The sequence below is a fragment of the Hipposideros armiger genome, unplaced genomic scaffold (assembly GCF_001890085.2).
Source record: "Hipposideros armiger isolate ML-2016 unplaced genomic scaffold, ASM189008v1 scaffold_213, whole genome shotgun sequence".
Taxonomy (NCBI): Eukaryota; Metazoa; Chordata; class Mammalia; order Chiroptera; family Hipposideridae; genus Hipposideros; species Hipposideros armiger.
The window spans coordinates 187,809-206,534 of record NW_017731563.1 but is presented as its reverse complement, the minus strand read 5'-3'; the positions used below and the strand labels follow the sequence as shown (position 1 = coordinate 206,534).

General features: G+C 49.8%; 1 protein-coding gene across 1 annotated transcript in view; it reads right to left on the bottom strand.

The window, feature by feature from the left end:
* The window catches only part of IQSEC3 (IQ motif and Sec7 domain ArfGEF 3), a 121,678-nt gene that overhangs the window by 39,479 nt on the left and 63,473 nt on the right, over window positions 1-18,726 (bottom strand). Inside the window, 1 exon segment of the mRNA XM_019654044.1 lies at window positions 14,362-14,641. Within this exon segment, the coding sequence (XP_019509589.1) occupies window positions 14,362-14,641 (280 nt within the window).

Here is an 18,726-nt window from a genome sequence, read left to right as displayed (position 1 = left end):
GGAGGAGGAGTGAAGTTAGGCAAGGGGTTTTACTGTGCTTACAAAAACAAACAAAAAACCCAAACAAATATATATATATTGCTGGTGGCTGTCCATTAGTTCAGGGAGCCAGCTGGCTAAGCTTTGCAGGAATGCACAGCTGGAGGGCACTGAGGGGCTCAGGTCTGAAAACTAGCACGCACGTCATGGCAGGAGATACCATGTCCTTGGCGAGACCCCTAGAAGTGTAGGATGTAGAGTTGGATTCCAGGGCTTGGTGAGGCCCAGGGCAGGGGAGAGAGGTGTTGCTGATGGTAGTCAGATGTTTCTGGTTTCACGGTGATATAAAAATGTCCCTATCAGAGATGCATATGGAAGTACTTATGGGTGAAATGCATGGTATCTTGAATTTGCATTAAAATACTCCATCAAAAACGTGGAAGGGTTAAATGAAACAATATTAATAAAAATTGTTGGAGCTGGGTGATGCTTTTTGTTTTAAGATTTTATTGGGGGATTGGAAGAGGGGAACAGTGTTGGGGAATTGGGGAAGGGGAGTAGACAAGTTGCTGTTCTTTGGCTCTTCAGTCTAGTTGTGAAGGACATCGCCGCTCTGGCCCATGTTGGTATTATCATTGCACTCTTCCTGGGTGAGGCAGATGGGTTGCCGGCCCCTGGATGGCCGCTCAAAGGGGCTCTTGGCAGCTCACACCCACTGCTGGCCGCTCATGCTGGCTGCTGGCCACACACCGTAGCTTATGGCAGCCCACTGCAGCAGGGGCTGCAGTCTAGCCGTCGCAGGCGACTCACAGCAGCCCAGCTCCAGGTTGAGTTGTTGTTCACCATCTTAGCTGTAGAGGGCAGTGTCACTGGCTCTCATGTGGGATCTGAACCGGGGCCCTACTGTTCCGAGCTGGTGTCCCAAGCCAGCTCTTAACCAACGCACCACTCAGCCAGCCCTGGATGATGCTTTTAAGACAGTTTATTACACTATTCTTCCTACTTTTGTGTATATTTAAAATAAAAAATACTAAACAGAAATGCTTTAAAAGCAAAGTTGCTACTACTCCTGTTTACTTGCGTTCCCTCTTGGCATTCATGTCAGTGCATTGGGGTGGTCCCTATCCCCAGGGGCATCATGAGAATTGAGGTTGGGGTTCGATCATCTCTGTGTTCCCAGTACCCAGCCCAAAGGCTGGCAAATGGTAGGTGCTCAATAAATGTGAATTGAACAAAAAAAGTGGATGGATGATGGATGGATGGGTGGGTGGATGGATGATGGATGGCTGTTTCAAAAGTGGGAGTCCCTCCAGGCTACCATGCTCTACAATTCAGGTCACCTCTGTTCTCAGCCATGGGAGCTATACAGCCAGGGCAGGGCTTGGTGGGGCTGGCTGGTGTGGGCGTGCTGCCTCGTCTGGGTAGATCTGAACCCAGGAAAATGTCTGACATAGCATTAGTTTGTCTTCAAGGCCCCTACTCACCTCCTTTCAGCTCTGTCCGGTGTCTATGGTCTTTTCTCCCCCTTAGGTTACTATGCTCTTACTTTTTCTCTCTTATCTGAACCTCTCAGGAAAAGACTAGGAAGATATTCCTCCTGAAATGTGAATGGCCAATAACATTTAACCATGCCCCTTTCTGGGGATTTTTTTTCATTAAAATAAGGGACAAGTCCTATGCTAAGGGGGTAGACAAATGATAGCATTGTGGGCTCCACTCAGTCCATAGGGAAGTTTGAAAGGTGAGAAAGCATTCCTGGGCCCTGAAATTATGTCCTATTCACAACCATACACTGCATTTACACATAGTGTCATTCCTGAACTAAGAATCAGGATAGGTGGGCTGAGATAAACAACTAAAGGCAAGGACATCATCCTTCCCATGTTCCCCTAGGATCACGGGTGGGAAGGGGTACAGACAGGAAGGCCAAATTTCATTCTTAAATAGAATGAACCCTTCTGCCCACTTCCTGTTCCTCTCGTCCCATCAGGGACTGCAGCTGGAGTGACTGCCTCCTCACAACCCCAGCAATTCCCTCCCTAGCTCAGGAGACCTCACTGGTACAATCCCAATCCCCAGCGACAATCCCAGGTAACACGAATGTCCTCCTCAATCCTGACTTCAGTTCTTCTAGTCTCACCATTCAGTGTCCTTACCCATCTTCACACCTAGTGACGTTATGCTGCCTCTCTCCCCACATCAACCCTCCTCTCTGAAGATAGTTGGAAAGCTTATTCATATTAGGGTTTGGATGGCCCAAGTGGCTTCCTACATGACTCCTCCCAGAAGTATTTGCATTTCACAAGGTACAAGGCCTTAAACAGAAAGCAGGAAGCTCTCCCAGTCCTCATGGGCATCATATTGTAGGGGACTTCAAGGTGCTCTTAGAAAACCATACCAAGCGTGTCATGTATCTGTGGCTGCATAGCAAGTTACCACAAACTTAGCAGCTTACAACAACACCCATTCATTTTCTCACAGTTCTGTAGGTCAGTGGTCTGGGCACAGTTCAGCTGGGTTCTCTCCTTGGGGGTCTCACATGGCTGAAATCAAGGTGTCGATCTCACATAAGGCTTGGGATTCTCTTCCAAGCGCTCTGTTGTTGGCAGAATTCAGTTCCTTGAGATTATAACACTGAGGACCTCAGTTTCTATTGGGTTGTCGGAAAGGTCATGATACATTTTTGCAACGAAAAACATAGAAAAAATACGTCATGACTTTTCCGACAACCCAATAGAAGCTTCCTGCTGTTCTCAGCCATATGGCCGTCTTCACAATGGGTTAGTTTGCCCCTTCAAGGCCACCAGAAGAGTGTCTCTCTGATGCTTTACCTTCTTTTAAAGCATTCACCTAATCAGGTCAAGCCGTCCAGGATGACCTCCCTTTTGATGAACTCAGGGTCAACTGATTGGCAACCTAAACATAGGAGTGATCTCTCTTCTTATTCTCTCATCCTGCCCACAGTGGGAGGGAGTGTTATGCAGGATGTATACACAAGGGGGCAGGAATCTCAGGAGCCCTCTTAGAATTCTGCCACCATACCAATTGGACAGTTGCCTATTGGGTCTTTGTTTAGGTATGGCCTCCTGTGCCCAGGAGCTCCAGAGAAGCACCTGCTTTCCAGGCGTTCTGTTCCTGCCTTTGCGGAAATCATGCCAGAAGGGAGAGAGCACTGTAATTCAGGTGTTCTCCCTTCAGAGCTCTGGTGGGTTCCCTGAGGCCTGGAATGGAGATGGGCCTTGGCTTAGGCAGGAAAATTCTCCAAGGGGAAGTGTAGAGTGAGGGGAACTAACCAGTTAACGTCCCCCTTCTCTCTCAATTTCTGTTTCGCTCTTACCCCTTCCCAAATACCATGAGAAACTGACACAGGCAGGGATTTGTACCTCGTTCCTACCTGGACTATTCATACTTCTAGGAAAACCCCAGACCCGAGAGCAGTCTTTTCAGGTTATGAGATGCTATTGGCAACAGGGGGAAAGTAGGAAATCCCATTGTCTGAAATGTTTCCAAAACAGTATAGGGGTCCAACCCCTGTCATGGTATCATCCTGCTGGGAGGCAGAAGACTGGCTGAGATAAGCCTAGGAGACGTTTTCTACTAGCCACTGTCCGTGCTTCACCCGAGCAGAGAAGAAAACCAGACTTTAAATTCTCGAATCTGTTCCATCAAGTCCTCCACTAGACTATAAGCCCCCTGAAAGCAGAGACTTTGCCTGCCATGTTCACTGCCTCATCCCCAGGGCTTGGAGAGTGCTCAGCACATAGTAAGTAGTCCTTCAATGAATATTTATTGAATAAATTAAAGAATTAATTCTAAAGTTATCTTTGTGACTCTCAAAAGACTTCCTAATCTGACCTGTAATTTTCCTCTCTCAGAGCTGGTGATCTTACCCTATCTTGCCTCTTTTTTAAGTTCATTTTATTCTCTATTCTCTCTTTTCCTTGCATTTCCAACCCTCAGTCTTCCATTGGCCCCTTTTCACCTGCCTGCAGATTCTCCCAGATCTCCCCAGACTAAAACACAACTCTACTTGCCTCCCCTGCTCTGGAGCACTAGCCCAATCTCTTTCTTTCTAATTCCATTGAGCCAGTCTCCATACTCTGCCTCACTCCACGAGCAAATGCCAAAATGCTGATCCAACCCCGTGTGGCCTGGCTCCTTTCAGCCTGCCGCCTGCTCTTACCAATCTCCTAAAATGACTCTCAGGAAGGCCACCAACGATCTTTAATCACTAAATCCAGTGGCCCATCCTCAACCTTCCTCCTCCCTCTTTTCTGCAGCTCTTGATACTTTTATCACCTTGAAACTCTGTCCTAAGCGCTCCCATCTCCACAGAGCTCCTTAAACCTATATTTTGACCACCAAATTCCTAAGCATGCAGTTACAAGTCACATGTATGCCATCTTCCATTCTCCAGACACATTTTAATTATTTTTCTATGCATTTCTGGACATCTTCCATGACTTCTTGTTGGAAGTCATTAAAGCAGCCCCTGGTAGCTGACAATTAGCAAGTAATTAAGAGGGAAACCGTCTCAGGCAGAGCCTTTGTGGCACCTTTCAAGATGTATTTACCTCTTATCTGAGAACCTCCTCCACATTGTCATAACTTCACTCTACTTTAATGGTTGATGAGCCAGCCTTAGGGGAAATACCCAGTCCCAGATCTACCTCTTCCCTGCAGGTTGACCTTGGACAAGTTTCTTAACATCTCTGACACTCAGTTTTCTTATCCATTAAATGAGGCTAATCCTGCTGACTGTAGCTTGCTGTGAAGCTTAAATGATTTCACATAGCATGTCACATAGTAGGTGATCAATAAGTGGTACCTATTTGATCAGTATCAAATAGGTATCATTATCAAATGTTGATTATGAATAACGCTCAGATCTCCGTTCGTAGCCCTGATCCTGCATTTCCCACAGACCTTGAACAGGGGTTCCCCCGGCCACCTATGCAAAGCTATTGTCTTTCCCCACCTCACTCAAACCAGCTCTTGATGACTTCCTTATTTGCCTAACAGTGCTTTACCATCCAGTCTGGGAACCTTTCATTTGTCCTTGCGTCCTCTTTTGCCCCATCCTCCACATATGTCAACCTTAAAGTCCTATAGCCACCCTTACCACCCCAATACCTTTTGCAATCATCCTGACCTTTCCACCAGACTGTTGCCACATGGGGCTCTATTTGACTCTCCACCTGGACCATTCCAGCAGCCTCGTGGCCTCCTGCTTTCTTCTCACCCCTACCATCCACCATATACGCTATTATCTTGATCAATGCTCTCCAAAAGCAGATGAGAACAGAGGCCCTCCGTTGCCTGAGACCAGTACCCAAAAGAAGTATAAGTGCTTTCTCCTGCCATGCTGATGCTGAGCAGTCTGGCCTACCCTGCCTTCCAGCCTCTACTGCACAAAGTCCATGAACACACCAGCTCTATTCTGCTCCTCCCCCAGCCCACCCCGGGCTCTCTCACTTTGAGCACTTGCTCAGCCTGCAATGTTCTCCCTGCCCTCAACTCCCACTATTATCCCCTTCGCTCCAGGTAAAACTTGTCTCCTTTCTTCAAGACCTGTCTCAACTGGGGGCTGGCCACGTGGCTCATTGGTTATGAGTTGGCTTGAGAGTACGAGCTCTGAGCAACAGGGCCGCTGGTTTGGATCCCACATGGGCCAGTGACACTGCCCTCTACAGCTAAGATGGTGAACAACAGCTCGACCTGGAGCTGGGCTGTCATGAGTCGCTGGCGATGGAGTAAGCTGCAGTGGGGCTACTGTGAGTGGCCAGCAGCCAGCGTGAGCAGCCGGCAGCAGATGAGAGCTGCTGTGAGCGGCCATGAGCGGCCGTCCAATGGCCAGCAACCGATCTGCCTCAGCCGGGAAGAGCGCAGTGATCACAATACCAACATGGGCCAGTGAAGCGACGTCCTCCACAACTAGACTGAAGAGCAAAAAGACAGCAACTTGTCTGTTCCCCTTCCCCAATTCCCTAATGCTGTTCCCACCCCCAATTCCTCAATAAAATCTTAAAAAAAAAAAAAAGACCTGTCTCAACTGTGCCTCATCCATGAAGCCTTCTCAGTCCCCCAATCAGACCAGATCTCCCTGTCTTGGGCCCTCATGGACAATGTTGTTTCATATATCTCTTTGACCCTCAGTTTTCTCCACTACTCTTTGGGGTATTTACCTAACCCCTCCTCCCCTCCCCAGACTCCCACAGAGCATACGTTATTCGAGGCCTCAGTATGTCTTAGACATCCTCTGATTTATGTATAGCACCCAGCACAGGGGCTGGTACAGAGCAACTGCTCACTGTGGTATTTGAATTTATGTGATATTTGGTTCTTCTCCATTTTTTGCAATATGTTTAATGCAGCCATCATCCATTTATTCCAGCCTTGCCTGCTGCACCCCAAGCCTGCAGTGTGCCCCATTGCTTCCTTCCCACTCTCAATGCTCTTTCACACCCACAGACTGTACCTACAGTATGATCTGTCTCTGCATCCCTGGTGCCCAGCGCTGAGCCAGAGCCATGATGGGGGCTTAATAAATGTTTGCAGACTGAACTAAACTGAACTCTCTCCTATATCCCAGGAGAAATAAAAATGCAGGCTCTTTTCTGGATCTGGGCTTAGAGTCAAATGTTGCACCCACCCACTGCCCTCTCTACCCCATTTCCCGTAGGGCTTGGGGACTTGGCAGTGCCCCAGGTCAGCTCCCTCTCCAGCCAGGCCCTCCCATCCACTGTAACCCTGTTCTTAACCAAGGCCTGATCAGAGAGCTGAGAGAGATGGGTGTGGGAGGCGGAGATGGCCCCAGGGAGGGAGGAGCCTCTGGGCCCACTGGCCAAGGAGCAGCTCTGTTCACTTCTCTCTAAACCCCATGAATCATGGGTAATTGTGGCCTCGCCTCCTCCCAAGAGAGCAATCTCTCAGCTTCTGCCAGAAGAAGCAGTGGAGGGGGGCTCGGGGGCTCTGTCTCTCTAATGAGCCTCTCAGTGTTAATTAGAACATGCTCCCTCTTTTCAGGTTACCACTGAGAGATGGCTGCCAAGCCAGGGTTGGGGAGTTACAGCAGCTAGCTGGGGGCCACAGTGCTGAGGAATGTGGGGGAGCCAGGCCAGGGCAGGGGTAGGGGGGCTTTAACATGTGAGCAAGGATTTCCTCTCATCCAGGGATTCTCAGCTGAGAACATTAAAGCATTACATGGTATGAGCCTGCAGGACTAGGCAAAGCAAATCTCCCATGAGGCTGAGGAGCAGAGTGTGTGGGAGGGCAGAAGAGCTTAGGAGATGCTCAGGGCAACCCACAGGAGAGCTTGGCTCGACTGGGAAGTGCATATCCCCTGCATCTTCTCTGTGTGCCCACCTCCCTACCCATTGTCCGAGATACACAAAAGCTCAAGACAGCAGGGCACTGAGACCTGCCTAGGAGCAGGGCCGCCCCTGGCAAGCTTTCCTGCCTACAGCCAGGTAGGGGTGGGGGTGCTACAGCTCAGCTGCTCTTAGGTCACAGAGACTCCCTCAGGCGAGCTGCTCCAGGAAGCCTACTCTGAACCCCAGGTTGGGCTGCTGCCCTCATTGGTGCTCCCACAGTGTCCTGGGCACCACCTCCATGCAACTACCCTTCACTGTAACGAAGAGATGGTGGCAGGTGCTGGGTTAAAATCTTGGACTATGGAGTTCAAGGCTTGGCTACATGAGGGGTGCACACCTGGGATGTGTCCTTGGGCAGGTTACTTCATATTACTAAGCCTCAGTCTTCTCATTCTTAAATAGGGACAGAGATAGTACCTAGCTCGCTGGCATATGGTGCAGATCTGAGGAGACAATGCATGGTAGTTGTCTAGTGCTGTGTCTGACACAGAGTGCTGTTTGTGCCCACTAGCACAAGTTACTAGCACTGCCGCTGGAATGTGGGCTCCCTGAGGACTGAGACTATCTGTTACATCACAGCGTCCCCAGGTTTCACATAAGGCCCGACAGCAGCGGTGCAATGCTGTTCCCTGAACTGAATGTAGCTGAGCAGAGGGAACTGATGCACCTGGCCTCCAGCACCGTCCCATCAGCTGGGCCTCTGGCGCCCTCTATGCCATGGTGGAGCTCTCACCTTCAGAGTGGGCAGGTCCACAGATACCTCTGGTACAACCCCTCGTTTCAAAAATGAGAATACTGAGGCCCAGAGAGTTGGAAACAGAGCCACCAATTCTCCCCTGGAGAGGTACCCCCACGGTGAGGCTGGACCCTGAGGCTTGGGTATGGGAGATCTACTGGGGGAGAGGGGCTCTCCAGAAGGAGAACGTGGCTTCCACCCAGGACCCTGACTTGAGGAGAAGGACCTGCATTCTACTGACTGCTGCTCCATGGCTCCAGGCCTGGACATCCCAGATGGGCTCCTTCCATGGTGGCAGAGAACAGGACACAACTCCCTAGAGAGCCTGAATGAATTTGGAAATCACTCCTGTGCCCCCTGTATCCATGCCACAGCCTCTTTCTTAAAGGGCCTCCCAAAGGGACCTGCATGTGCCCTCCTGTTCCCCAAGGCTGTAGCTCCAAGGATCACTGTGCGGTGAAGAGAGAGTTGAGGACAGAGTGAGCAGAGGGCGAGAGAAGCTGTGCAGGAGGACCATAGGGACTATGGGGAGGAGATTGAGGGCAGAGAGAACAGGGAAGCCTGGGGCATGCCTCATTCATTCATTCATTCATTCATTCATTCATTCATTCATTCATGTGTTCTTTCATTCGTGTATTCCTCCAATATCAAGCATTTCTTAGGGACCAGGACTGTCTGGGTGCAGAAAAACAATGCTGGGCAAAGGCAGGGCAGCCCACAGTGCATAGTCCTAGGGAGCACGCGTTTCTCACACAGACTATAAAGTGAATAGCAACCCTGGGGGTGTTCAGTGCACAATCTGCTCAACTCTGCGACAGACTTGTGAGTGACAGTTGTTGCCCTTAGAGTGGGGCAACTACCGGACAGCAGAGCCAGTAGTGGGGCGCTCAGTACAAGCATACAGCGGACTCAGGGGCCCCTGGGCTGGGAGTAGGAGTTGAGATCACCCAAATGAAGGTGGTTGGGGGACAGGTGGGAGTTTTCCCAGCAGAGGAAATAAAATACGTGAAGACCCAGGGGCAAAGGATGGCATGGAGATTTGGGGAAAGGCAAATATGAATGGTTGGAACCCAGGTGGATGTGAGGCAGGATGTGGGGTGGGAGAAGAGCCTGCAGAAGTGTTGGTCCTGCACACATGAGGAGCGTGGAAGGCTTTCACGTGGGGGAATACCATAATCACCTGTGCTCTTTATAAAGAGGGCTCAGATGCAGTGTGGAGATTTTAGGTGGGAAGAGGCACAGCTTGAAGCAGGGGGATGTGTGTGGGTTTGGTCAGGGGCACAGGCCAGAGATGTGGTGGCCTGGCCTAGAGTGGGGGTGGGGGGGATGGCAGGAGAGGGTGGGATTTGGGAAATAGTTAAGAGGTAGCATCAGTGGGGTCTGGGGATGGAGCAGATGCAGGGGAGGGGGTGGAGCCTGGAAAGTGCCTGGGGTTCTGGATTGGTTGATGGAACAAGACTGGCAGGCTTGAGGAGACGATGATTGTCCAAGATTCCTTCCAGTCCAAGGACTAGAGTATCTGTGGAAGTGGTAGAGACCATAGGATCAGAATACTAAATCCTAGATCTCAAAGAAAGCCCAAGTAGAGTCAGGTCCTGGCTGAAGGCCTCATGCCCCTCCCCATCCCCCTGCAGGTCACTGAGTTATTTCCCCCTTTACATCCTTCCAGCATCTTCTTCGCGCCAGGCACTCTATCCAGCACTGGGGATGTAAGTCATGTGCCCTGCCTTCAAGGAGGAGTCAAGTAAACAGGAAATTATGATATAGGTCTGAGTGGCTATAACAGGGAATGCCAGGGCTACGGGATCAGGGTCGCTGAGAAGGGGCACCCAGTGTGGCCGTGGGAGGGCAGGGGAAGCTGTCAAGGAGGAGCAAGGAGCACCAAAAGTGAGTCTCAAAGCAAGGGTGGAAGTAGCAGCATCAGCGATGGAGGCAAAGGGAATAGCATGTACAAAGCCCCAAAGCGATATGCTGCAATGAGGCCCAGGGAAGTTAAGCAACTTGCCCAAGGTCACACAGTTCATTTGCAGAAGAGAGAGAAGCAGAGCTTACTCTCTGTGTGCCAAGTTCTTAGTATATGTGTTCCATGTTTTTCATGACTTTTCTCTAGCCCCTCAACCCCGTTTTCCCCTTCCTCCCACCCCCAACCTCCACTTGGCCCAGAGAGGTACACGAAACAGGGGAGGTGAGCTCTTCTGCAGGGTTGGATCTACTCAGCATGAGGGCCCCATCACCCTCCTCTAAACCTCACCTTTCCTGCCCACTCCTGCTGACCTGACGTGTAAACCCATCTATTAGAATTATGTCCAATATTTAAAAAAAAGGTTCATGGTACTAGTCAGAACTCTGTACAATCCTCCTATCCCACCAAGTGAGTCATAATTAAAGTAATTCTCCTGCCCAAGCTGAAGCACGAGTTCCCTGTGCTGTTGTTAACTGGATACTCCTTAAATTGAATGTAATTTCTTCGAGGGGCAAGTAGGGACCATGCTTTTTTTCTTTTGGTACTCCTCTGCCTTGGTGCTTTGCACATCATGGCTATTTAAAAAGTATTCACTCAATGAGCTCTTACCATGTCCAAGACACTGTTAGATGCTAGGAGAAGGGTACGAAGATAAATAAGAAACAATCTCTGTCCTCAAGGACCAGAGTCATAGGGAATTGAGGGAACTCTCTCATCTGGGCCAAGTGACCACCCACATCACAGTGTAGTGTCCAGATGGGCTATGGTCTAGCCCCTGCATGGCCAGTCCCAGGAACACAGAACTCACTACCTCACAAGCAGGACAGTCAATATTTTTAACAGCTCTAAGTGTTCATTGAGCTAAAGTCTTCCTCCCCTGTAGCTTTCATACATTAGTACCACTATTGTTGCCTGGAATGATAGAAAATACATCTAATCCCTCTTTCACATGCCAGCTCTTCTGTATTTAGAGCTCGTTTCCATGTCTACTTTCTCCATCTGACTCCAGCCAACCCTATTTTCCCTCTTAGGAGACCCTCAGAACCTCAGGACTCTCATTTCCCCCCTTAAATGAAGCCCCCAGAGCCAAGCACAGGCTCCAGAGAGGCTAGAAACTAGCTAGTGTAGGGTTCTGCTAGCTGCTCCCTTATTCTGGGGCCTCGTCTAGCCTTCTCTGAAGGCTGTGGTGCTGGCTTCTTTGGCTGCTGCTTCACCAGCTGTTGATTCATCTTAAGCTTACAATGAACTGAAGCCCTAAGGCTTCTCCCAGGACCAAGCCTGCCCATCTTATACTAGTGCCGTGGGCTTTTCAAAGCTAAGAGCAGAACTTAAGGTTTTTCCCTATTTCATTTGACTTTTTTCATTTAAACCATCTTTCCATCCTGATGAGATATTTTTAAAATCTTGGATTCTATCATCAAGGTATTAGCTGTCCCCTATTCGCTGTGTCAGCAGAAAGTAGTTAAAATGATTGAACTGGCTGTCCAGTTCAAGGATAGCAACCCACTCAATGACTCTGGAATTAGCACTGGTAGAAAAAGACACCTTTTTGAGAATTCTGTTTGAGAACAACCCACCTGACTACATTGTGATCTAATCCACTTTCTATCAATTCTATGTAGATACCATGAGAGATTTTGTCAAGTACTTTTCTAGAGCCAGATGCACCAAGCTGCAGCTGGTCCCTGATCCAGGATACTAGCTTGGCATCAATGTCTAAAGAAAGAAATAAGGTTGGTTTGGCTTGATTAGTCTTAGTGACCTTTCTACTAGCTACCCTTCCCAAGACTCACCTTGTCTACTGAGTTAAAGATTGGTTCTGTAGAACCTACACATTTCAGAGCAAAAGGGACCTCAGAGATGCTTCAAGCCCTGATTCCCAGTTTTGCTGATGAGAAACCAATGCCCAGAGTGCTTAACTGGCATTCCCAAAGTTACAGAGTTAACTAGAGCAAGAACAAAGGTCGGATGCCCTGTCTCTGGCTCTAAGTTCAACGCTCTTTCTTAACAGCATCAAGTCATAATGTCTTTCTCTAAGCATGTTCACAAACGCGCGCGCGTGCGCGCGCGCGCGCACGCACACACACACACACACACACACACACTTTCTTCAAGTCTTTTAATTGTCCACCAAGACAAACTGTGGCATTATCATTGGGGAAGGGGGTTCACTGGGAACCCCATGNCTAACGCTGTCTCATTGCACCTGGAATCCTAATATTTATGAGCTTTTTATTTTCTCATAGATAGGCATGGATCTTGTAGCAAGATCAAACTCGAAGGACATGCTCCCTGTCCCCTGCGTCCTCCCCAACACACAGCGCACAATTTCACAAGTGGATGCTTCTCTCACCCCCGGCAGATAGAACTCACTATGCACCGGAACACACTTTGGATTTTCTCACCTTCTACATCTGTTTGCATTATTACCCCTCAGGGAAAATATTTCCTGCTTCTAATGTTCTCATCTCATCAACCTTAAGAACAAGCTCCAACCTCCCCCTTCAAACCACCCCTGAACACACAACTTAAAGTCATCCCACAGATACAGACAGCAATTACTGTTTAAAGCCTCGTGAACTCTGGTTTTTATTTAATTTTTTTTCTTATATTATGAACTATTTTGTATATGCAGGTATGAATAACATGTGAGGTATAAAGAAAAATATACATTTGTACCCAGCTCAAGAAACAGCACATTAGAAGCCTTTAATACTTTACATTCCTCCTTCCCTCTTCGAAGGCACGCCTGTCCTGACTTTGTGTTTATCATTCCCCACCTCCTCCTTTGGGGCGAATTTCCTCCTGTCTTTACAGAAGCAATGGTGGCTGCCTGGCGGGAGCACCAAGTCTGCAGAGTGTGCTCAATGGGGAGACTCAGGAACACTCCAGGTCTTGCAGACCCCAAAGGGGTCAGGAAGCCCCTCCAAGGGCAATGGCCCCACAACTGCCTGCTGGCAGGGCTGCATAGATGGCAAGGAGTCTGACCACTGCTGGATGTGCCCATTATTTCAGCAAGGAGACTTTTAGGAAAGAAAATGGATGTGTCCCTTGAGGACCACCCACCCCTCTGATGGCCCTTTGCAGCCTGCATGTGCAATGATCTCCAAATGGAGCATGGTGACTGTCAGGAGCCACACAGTTGATGCTGGGAGCGGCGTACTCAAGAGAGGCATCAGCCTACGTGCCAGCTGGGAGCCAGGTCAGGGTGTGAGTGCCTTTTGGGTACCTGAAAAGAGGGGGTACATGAGGCAGCAGGCAGTGTCGGCCAGCTCATAATTGGGCAGCCCTGTGGCAGCTACAGGTGTGCTCAGGGCCTGACTGCCTGGGTCTGAATGCAGGCTCTGCCTTGGCCCTGCTGTGTGGCCTCGGGCAAGTTGCTTAACCCCCTTGTGCCTCACTTTCCACTGCATGAAAGAATTAGGTAATGATACATGTCAAATGCTCTGTAAGCCCTATAAATGTAGCAACTATCTTTTTTCCTTTTTAGGATTTCCAACATGCTATTTTGCAAGATAAGAAAAAAATTCCAAAGCACCCTTCAGTTTCCCTATGATGTTATAAAACAGCGGTTCTCAACCTCCCTAATGCCGTGACCCCTTAATACAGTTCCTCATGTTGTGGTGACCCCCAACCATAAAATTATTTTCNCACACACACACACACACACACACACACTTTCTTCAAGTCTTTTAATTGTCCACCAAGACAAACTGTGGCATTATCATTGGGGAAGGGGGTTCACTGGGAACCCCATGACTGACCACTTTCTCCTAATGTGTCACAGAATAGAAGATGGAGGCCTAGAACCTCTCAATGGGACTTGTTTTCCAAAGGGGAGCTTTGAATTTTCCCAATTCCGGTTAATCTTGGGAATCCTCAATCTATTGGGAGGAGACCACTATCTTTAAACCTCGTTTGAGCCTGTGTGTGCCTAGGCATGGGGCTTGCCCCTTGAGTGGGGATGTAAGCTGGGCTATCTTTTCTAAGTAGTGAGTGGTGGTGGGACTTCCCCAGAGAACACTGGGCTATTTGCCCTAGCGCTTTGTGGGGCAGTTGAGGCTTCCTGCACATGGCGAGAGGAGCAGAGCCCTGAACACATTGCTTAAGGGTCTGGTATTGCAAGGGTGTGACCCTTCCATGTAGGGCTGTTTGCCTGAGGGAAGGGCTGATTACTTAGCTAGTTTTGGGAGAACTAGTGGCTACAGCAGAGGTGGGCCCAGATGGGGAGATCCCTGGTACCCTGGACAGCTCCCGAAGGCAGGGTCCCTTCACCACCCTTCCCGCCCCCCATCGGAGGCCCAGGGTACCTGTTTATTCTTTAGGTCAAGGGAGAGCTCGTAATCGGAGGCGGCAGGGGCTTGGGAGCAGAGCGCCGTCGCCAGGGCAGGCTGCTGCTGGCCCGGGGAGGCCTCGCGGTGGGGGCCAGCCCGAGGGGAGGCAGCCCCCACCCCTGGCCGCACCTCCTCCTCCTGCAGCTCCTGGGCTTGAGCCTTCGGGACATGGGCACTGGGTCTGCAGGCTGCCACCACCGCCGCTGCTACCATGGAGTCCTCCATGCCCCCACCGGCCTGGGCGCAGGAGCCGTCACTGTAAACAAAAGGCAACGGTGCTCGGTTGGGGGAGAGGGGGACAGGGTGCATGTGGGTGTGGGGGTGGGGGAGAAACTGGGCACTTTGGCAGCGAAGGGCCTTCCTAGTGGTGGGGGCTGGTGGGGTTGTCTCCTACAGTCCCCTCTAGGGAGGGGTTATCTTGGCAGGAAATAGTCCCAGGTAAGGAGAACCTGAACTTGGGGAGGCTATCCCATGCAGAGGGAAGAAACAGCTATGGCTAGATCTTACGAAACTCTGCTTAGAAGCAGTAGAGCAGAGTGGCTAAGAGTAGACTGCCTAGGCTCTGCTTCTTATTAGCTGTGGACTCTGAGCAGGTTACTTAACCTAATTGTACCTCTGTTTCCCCATCTATAAAATGAGCATAATAATAGGATCTACCTCATAGATGTTGGCAGGCTTAAATTAGTTAAAGTTCTTCAAATGGTGTCTGGCTCATGGTCACTGCTATGTATTACATAAGTGTTAACTATCGTAGTTATCAGTGGGCTAGGTCTCTGGCCTGGCTTAGGTAGCTGGGAGGAAGCTGACCCACATTGAACCAGCTCCATCTTTAGACTGCCCAAATGAGCCTGGGGGAAGGAGTGATGCTTATAGGTCTGGCTTGAGCATAAAGCCTGTCCAGGGCGGTGGACTCCAGCTTTTTTGGGCTGGGTCTATGAAGAGGAGGGTTCTTGCCCTGATGGGTTTAGGGAAGCATCTGCTTTTCCCTGGCCCCTTCCCTTCTCCCATGGAGTCACCAGCTGGCTGTGCTGTAGCTGCTGCCCACTTGCCAACTATAAGAAGACACCTGCTAGTTGGACCCCACACCCCCACCTGCCCTGGGGCATTAGTGCACTCATGTTGCTTCCCCTGTCAGGTCCAAGTTCTGCCCTTCTCACAAGGACCAGTGCTAAGCCACCTCCTCCATGAAGCCTTCCCAGGTGACTCCAGCTTTCATTGCTCTACCTGCTGGACTACTAGGAGCTGTGCTTAGAGAGTCACTGGCTATGTCACACAGGAGGAGAAGCAGGTCACAGTATGGACTCAAATCCAAGCTCTGCCACTGTGGCTTTGGTCATGTTGCTTTTTCTCTGAGGCCTGGTTTCCTCATCTGTATAATGGAGGTACTAGTACCCACCCTATAGGGTTATGGTAAGGGGGTAAAGGAGTCAATATATGTAAAGTGTTTAGCACAGTGCCTGGCACAGAGTAAGTGTTCAATTAACGTTAATTCTTGTTTCCCCAGTCTGTCCCCTCCTAGAGGCCAGGGCTTATATTCCATTTGATTCCCTTCTCCTCACTTAGTGCTGGGCCAAGGATGAGTGCTCAATAAATGCTTGCTGACAACAGACTCGAAGAGGACCCAAGGGCCGGAGGATGACCTCTTCAGTGGACAGTGAACCTGGGGTCATCTAGTTCAGCCTTCCAATCTCCCTTTCTTACAGATAAGGAACGGGAGCCCAGGGAGGTGGGGTGGACCTAGTTAGAGAGCTGGGCATCCTCAGGACTTACTTATTTCTTCTAAGGCTTTGCCTCCGTGTAAGACACCCCAAATTGTACCGGAGAGGAGACCTTTTCCTGTTGCTTCCACCCAACCTTGGGGCCTCCTGGTGCTAGAGTAACTAAGGGGAGGGTAAAGAATCCTTTCTTCACTAATCCCTCCACCTGTCCTCCCAACATTCCCTGGGCTTCCCCCTCTCCCCGCACCAGATAAAGGAGAGCTCATTGGCCAGCCTTATAACCAGGAGCCCCAAATTCCCTAAGGCAGCCCTCCTTGCTGCCGCATGTTCCTTTGCTCCATCATTTCTTGTGTGGCCACCAATGATAAGTTAGATAGTTAGATAAGCTCTGGTTATCTGATATGCTTTTAACTAGTATCACCCGGAGGTTCTTTCTAACCTCTAACTTCAACTCCTCTTGCTAAAGTACACGCCCATTCTTCCCGCAGGGCACATGGAAATAGCCCTTACCCTCTGTGAGCCCTGGCATTCAGGCTGGCATTCAGACTCATCCATCTCCTCTCCGGACTGTCCTTGGTACAGGTGCCCAAGGCCTCCCCACCCCAAAAGCTTTCAAGACTCTTTAGAGAACTGGTGGTTACTCAGGGCTACAGACACCTTTTAAAATAGCCCTTTTGTTTTCTTTGATTGCTGGCATGTGCTTGGCAAGAGGTTCTGGGGAGTCGATGCTGCTCAACAGCAGAGCACGACCAGCGACAACAGAGGCTGGAGGACAAATACCAGCTTCCTCGTCCCTTGGGCAAAACCACTCTGGAGTACATTTTACACCATCTCCCACAAGCGCCCAGTAGGATGGAGCCCCAGTGGGCCATAGCAGAGACCTGATTATTAATGAAGCTGTACTGACTTCCTTCTCTTTGGTTTCTCATTCCCGACTCCTTATTGACACTTCTTAGGGTCACCATCACAAATAAACTACTTGTGTTAAAACAAAATTTCAAAGGAGCATTCTTTGTGAGCCACCCCTCTGGATCTAGACCAAGGCTCCAAGGTCTTCTCACACAAATCATTCACAGGGCCTGGGAGTTAGGAGGCCCCCCCTACCATCTCCAGCACATGCACGTACATGCATGTGCATGGGTGATCACACACACGCACACACGCACACACGTATACACAGTGTTTCTAAACAGCTATGTGGCTTTGAGTAATTCATGTCCTCTACCTGGTCAGTTTCCTCACCAGTTACATGGGGGAGCTTACTTATCTCTTAAGGACCCTTCCAGCTCAAATGTTCTGGGAACTTGGGTTGCAGTGCCAATGCCAGTCCACCAAGGCCCACCAACCCCAAGGTCCCAGGCTCTCTGGCTGGTGGAACCATCTCCACCTTTGCCCACCTATGTGCACAGGGGCCTGAGAGACTATAGTCCTTCCAGGTTTATGATTAAGACTGTTGGAAAGGGGACCCTGCCCTGCCTTTGTTCTTCGGAGTTCTCCACAGACCTGCGTGGTAGAGGGTGGCTGTGGAAACCCCCCACTGCTGTCACCAATATGGCAAAGTTGAAGGTTTTATAGTATAGGGCAAAGAACACGGTGTTTGATTTTGGGAAGACCTGGGTAGAATCTTGGTTCTGCTTCATACTGTATGACCTTGGGGAAGTTACCTAACTTCCTTGTGGCTCTATTTCCTCCTCTACAAAACGGGCATCCTAATAACTCCTTTGCAAGGTGACTATAGCTTGCAAAGCACCTAGTGCATTGCCTGGCACACAGTGGTCCTTGATAAATGGTGATGGCACTGGTGGCTGTATTCTGATCTGGAACCCTACAGCATGGAGTCATAAAGGAATCCCCAGAAAATAGCATGGAGAATTCCTAAGCAGAAACGGTTCTCAACATTTAGCCTTCCTGTCAACCTTCACGAAAGAAAAACAATAGGGCCTTTCCCAGCCCTCCAGACTAACTCTCAGGGTTTTTAGGGAGAAGACTAAAGATGAATGGCTTCCTTCCACCCCGGCTCTCCATCCAGAGGAGCAACACAGCGAAGGTCCTTGGTGTGTGGTATCGCCAAATCATGGGACCCATGGCCTCTGAGGAACCTGTGTGTATTCACTACCTACAGGAAATCCCTTTAACTGTAACCACCCCAATGTGGGCATCCCTAGGTGGGCATTTGTCCAGTGCCTGTTGTGCAGATTTGTGCTTTGGGCACTTTGTCAGGGAGCGATGGAGACCTGAGTGCTCAGCACCTCGATTTGGTGGCTGAGCATGAACAGAATGTTCCCAGCCTCTGTTTCCCTCTCGGCACTCCATCTATAAAAACGGTCCAAGGACAGAAGTTCAACTCTTCATCCTAGGCTGTCATAGCTGGAAGGACCATCTCCTGCAATCTGCAGTCTCTTATATAACTGGAGGCCCATCGTCCCAGCACGTGGAACATCACTCCTCCCAAGACACAGTCTGTGTTGCTTAAGCTTCCAGAGTTTGCTGGACTGACCTCACATCATGAAGCTGCCATCCTTAGTGAGTCAGATTTCAGGCAGCCTGATACTTGGACAGGAATCACATGGATGAGATTCCCTGTGTGACCTGCTTAGCTTCTTGTAAGGCCCCCCCCCCCCCC